The sequence below is a fragment of the Aptenodytes forsteri genome, unplaced genomic scaffold (assembly GCF_000699145.1).
Source record: "Aptenodytes forsteri isolate BGI_AS27 unplaced genomic scaffold, ASM69914v1 Scaffold17, whole genome shotgun sequence".
NCBI lineage: Eukaryota > Metazoa > Chordata > Aves > Sphenisciformes > Spheniscidae > Aptenodytes > Aptenodytes forsteri.
This window is the reverse complement of record NW_008795027.1, coordinates 333951-338879: the sequence shown is the minus strand read 5'-3', so window position 1 is coordinate 338879 and position 4929 is coordinate 333951. Positions and strand designations below refer to the sequence as shown.

At 38.6% G+C, this 4929-nt stretch overlaps 1 protein-coding gene across 1 annotated transcript in view; it reads left to right on the top strand.

Annotated features, from left to right (window-relative positions):
• Positions 1 to 4929, top strand: part of LRP5 (LDL receptor related protein 5) — a 128441-nt gene that overhangs the window by 92627 nt on the left and 30885 nt on the right. The window contains exons 9-11 of the mRNA XM_009275996.2: positions 88 to 314; positions 650 to 834; positions 3665 to 3988. Coding sequence (XP_009274271.1) covers positions 88 to 314; positions 650 to 834; positions 3665 to 3988 — 736 coding nt within the window. The remainder of the gene's footprint in view (positions 1 to 87; positions 315 to 649; positions 835 to 3664; positions 3989 to 4929) is intronic.

Below are 4929 nucleotides of genomic sequence, written 5' to 3'. Positions count from 1 at the left end.
ATATAAATAATATAAAATTTCTTATTCCTTTTTACTTCAGTGGGGTATCCATAAATGCTGTAATATTTCTACACAATTGCTTTCCAGACCATAAGCCGAGCTTTCATGAATGGGAGCTCTGTTGAACATGTGATTGAGTTTGGGCTAGATTATCCTGAGGGAATGGCTGTAGACTGGATGGGAAAGAACCTCTACTGGGCAGATACTGGAACAAATCGCATTGAAGTAGCCCGCCTGGATGGACAGTATAGGCAAGTCCTTGTGTGGAAGGACTTGGACAACCCAAGGTCTCTGGCTCTTGATCCTACCAAAGGGTAAGGGGCAGTGTTGTTTTCAAAGCTTTGTGTGCATATTCTTGTACGTGACAAGCTAATTGGCAGTTTATATAGCTCCATTTCTTCAGTGTCTTTGAAAAGACGATAAACGTTCCACAACCCTATGGGTTACAATGAAAAATTAAGAATTGTCAATCATGTTTTTCTGCCTTTGTCTAAAAAAGTAGTGTAATACTGCACATAACCACATGGGTTATTCCTTTTTTTTTTTTTTTTTTTAAAGAACTGAAAATAAATTTAGAAAAATCAAAGCATGCAGCTAAACACAATCTTACCTAGCTGATGTACTCTTTTTGTTCCACTTCTCATTGCAGATACATGTACTGGACTGAATGGGGAGGTAAACCTAGGATTGTTCGAGCATATATGGATGGAACAAACAGCATCACTTTGGTGGATAAAGTGGGTCGTGCCAATGACCTCACTATTGATTACACGGACCAAAGGCTATACTGGACTGACTTAGACACAAGCATGATTGAGTCGTCAAATATGCTAGGTAATCTAGTGTTATATTACACCAGCCAGTACAGAAATATGCACTGACCATAGTAAAGCAATTGAATAATATGAAATTGGAATAATATAATTGATATTAAATCTGTGTGTACATTTTTCTTACGAGAGGAAATGGAGAGTTAAATGTTTAAGGAGATTAAAAAAAGCTTCCTAAATTAATAACCATATGATGATTTATAATGATGGTGAGATATGATGTCATTTCTCTGTATGGATATGAAACTGCCTGTGTTTTACAAAAGCAGAGATGACCTCTGAGTTTCTCAAAGTGAGGACAACTTATAGGTTCACTGTAAACCACCCCTGACTTTTCAGTCTGGATACTAATTTTCTGTTGAAGTATTATCTCTGTTTCCAGCTTCAGACTAGTTGTATTAGTTCAAAACCAAAATACTGCTTGCATTTCCTGTAGTCTGAATGGTTGTGCAGCTACTTCTGCAGCGTATCATAACATGTTTTGTACACAACTTTACACATTTTCATATCTTCCACTGGAATTTTGTTTATACATACAAGGGGTGTGCTAAGATTTACTAAACTTGCACATTGATATTGACATGATAATTAACTGGATAAAAGAAGGGAGTTTTGCAGCTGACATAGAGCTTTTGTATGGTCCAGATGTTTTGTAAATATTAAATGGTCTTCCAGGTTTTAGCTGAAGCAGATATGAATTCCTTTTTGAGAAAACAGAAACTTATTAAGTTTCCAAATGCCACACAGTGAATCAATGATAGGATCAGAAATGGAATCCAGAAGTTCCTGACCTGACATCCTATCCCTGTTCCATTTCCAAGGAGAGACCTTCGTGAGATGGGAATTAATGCCTCTGGGATTCCAATGTAAAAATCAAAGTTTATGTAGCAGAACATATGGTATTTAAGCAAACTCATACAGGATTGTTACAGCAATGCTCTTGATTGATAACATATATAATTTCCCTGCAACTTTTTTTGTTTTGTTTTAATCTGTCAAAATTAAATCTCACTCTAATCTGCTACCATTAGAGTGAGACTTTTTTTTTTAAGGTGTTATTGTGTGTGCATATCTTCAGAGTATAGAGATTCTACTAAGCTCAGGAAAACAGAGAGAGTGATGCAGTTTTGGATTCTGAGGCTATCACTGATTCTGCATTTCTTGTATTTGTTGCTTTGGGATGACAACTACTGAATAGATGTTACTGTTTAGAAATTGCAGTAAGATTGTTTCTTTATCTAGAGTTGGGTTTTTTCTATCCAGAGGGCATGTTCCATCAAAGCTCTCACTAAGCTTCTGCATTATACTTAGAGAAACAAAATAGCTGGAGGCAAGCTTGAACTAGAAACTGATTGTGGCATTGAGAAGAAACACAATATTGAAATCATCTGTGGTAAATTAAACTGGTTCTAAAGCTGAACCTACTGTTAGCATTTATTTGTGGTGAGAAGGTAGAAGGATGAGCGCTGAAGCTAACAATGTCGTATGATGTCTTTTTAGTTAGCAGATTATAAAGACTGAGGTAGACTTCTAGCAAGTGGGCTCAACAGTTAAGGAAATGTTATTAGACTTGGCCTACGTTATGCAGTGCCGGTCTCCTTGCCAGGACAGATCTGAATGAGTGTTGCTGATAGAGTCTACCCCACCAGCAATGAATAAAGCACTCTTAAGTGGATGAACGAATGCTGTCCCAGCTTAATCTTGAGCATTATAAACATTACCCAGCAGGAAGATTTTTGGGAGATTTTCCTCCATCTACCAACTATCAAAATTCAATTAGACAGCTTATCTGCTTCCTTCAAAAGAGCCTATCCCCTGAGTTCATCACTGTGGACCAGAATTGCTCTAAGAAGTACCTGAGAGTGTGCAGGGTATCTGTGCCCCTAACTTGGACGCTTTAGATGCCTAAAAGTAGTTGGGAAGGTTGCCTCTGTATTTAGTTCTGGTGGTTTATAGGGAAGTGGCTTCATGTCCTAGTTTTTGGTTTTTTCATTCCTTCTCTAGTCTTGGCCAAATGGAAGAGGGCATGATGGAAAGTAGGGCGGGGGAAGAAAAATGAGGTGTTCTGTAGAATCTAACATTGGACATTTGTTTGAGGCAGGAGGAGATGATTCTGATGAAGGCTACATCTTCATTTGATGTAAAGTGGCAGGGATTCATAGAGGTTTATGCTTGAAAATGTTTAGGAAGGTGATTTACAGTAAGACTTTATTACTTCAGTAGTGCATCTCTGGCAGAGGCCATCTAATGCTCTAGAAGGTGTTAAATCTGTTGTGAATGTTGCTAACTGAGCCACTGAGTGTGGGAGTATTGGGATTTCTGCCAAACAAATGGTTTCCTAATCTCTTGGGGTAGCTGTATGTTAAATTGCACTGCAAAAGATTTGTGTTTCTTGAGTGAAACACCGTAATTTCTCATAGCTGTTTCTCTGTGAATCTCAAGTTTGTTGTATGTTGTTGCTTTCATATATATTAATTGAGTTTTTTATTGGCCTAAGTGATTCCTGGAGCCGATAGTATTCTTGAATATGTTTTCCAATATCTATTTGGGATGATAAGCATGAGACATATAGAGTAGTATTTATTTAAATGACAGTACACTGGCACAGTTTCAAATTGCTCTGTAGGCAATAGGGTATCGGGATAAGGTTTTTGAATGCAAGTGTTTAGGTTACCTCTTGAGCAGATACTGCTTAATAATGAATCCCATGATGCTGACTTGAGACATGAGGTTTTATTTAAAAAGGGAAGGAAAAACTTTTTCTTGATGCCAGTCACACTCTTCATTTCATGACTCGGGAATTGTCCTTCAGTTGATTATCCTTATTTTTGCAGGACAAGAACGAGAAATCATAGCAGATGATCTACCTCATCCATTTGGATTAACCCAATACAGTGACTACATCTACTGGACAGACTGGAATCTTCACAGCATAGAAAGAGCAGACAAGACCAGTGGGAAGAACAGGACACTTATTCAGGGCCATCTGGATTTTGTGATGGATATATTGGTCTTCCATTCTTCACGTCAGGATGGCTTGAATGATTGTGTGCAAAATAATGGCCATTGTGGTCACTTGTGCCTTGCCATACCAAATGGATTTAGGTGTGGCTGTGCTGCTCATTATACCTTGGATCCCAACAGCAGGAACTGTAGTTGTAAGCCTTTTTGTTTGCTACTATATTCTTCAGTGCTTGCGGCTCCCAGGTGTTTGTGATCCCTTTCAGTATAGAAAGGGAAGGGATATCACAGGTCCATTTCAAAGGTTCTGGCTTTAAAGGTGATCTTTAAATATGAGGACAGAATATGGAGTTTTATATCCATTTTTGTGGCATGAATTAGGGCTGAAGATTTGTATTTCAAATCTTAGAAATAACAGCACTGTCAAGTCTGGTCTTTCTTGTTTTACTAGAAGTACTTTCTAGGTGATTCAACTGTGTGATTGAAGCTTTCCCAGTTCTTACCCGAGTGTGTAGGGGGGTGGAAGAGAAATTCTAAACAAAAAACATCTTTTTCTCTTAAGTGTTTAATAAAGTCAGCAAAAATAACATCCAATAAAACAGCCTCCTAAGTAGTCTGCACAACATGCACATGCACTTGAAATTCATGTAAGTTTGTTTTCCCCCGTGTGTGGTATTATGAGCCTGCCAGTTCACTAGTTGCCCAATACGAATTTAAGCTTCTGGTAAAAATAGCAGATGAGTAGAAAACAGACTGTTGACTTAAAAAAAAAATAAACCAACAAAGCTTTGGGCATCCTGGCACATTAGCATATAAGGAAATTTTAACTGGATGAAAGGATGGATTTATGAAAGGCAGGTCCTGCTTGACCAACCTGATCTCCTTCTATGACAAGATGACCTGCTTAGTGGACAAGGGAAAGGCTGTGGATGTTGTTTACCTGGACTTTAGTAAAGTCTTTGACACCATCTCCCACAGCATTCTCCTGGAGAAACTGGCTTCTCATGGCTTGGACGGGTGTACTCTTCACTGGGTGAAAAACTGGCTGGATGGCCGGGCCCAAAGAGTTGTGGTGAATGGAGTTAAATCCAGTTGGCGGCTGGTCACAAGTGGTGTTCCCCAGGGCTCAGTTTTGGGG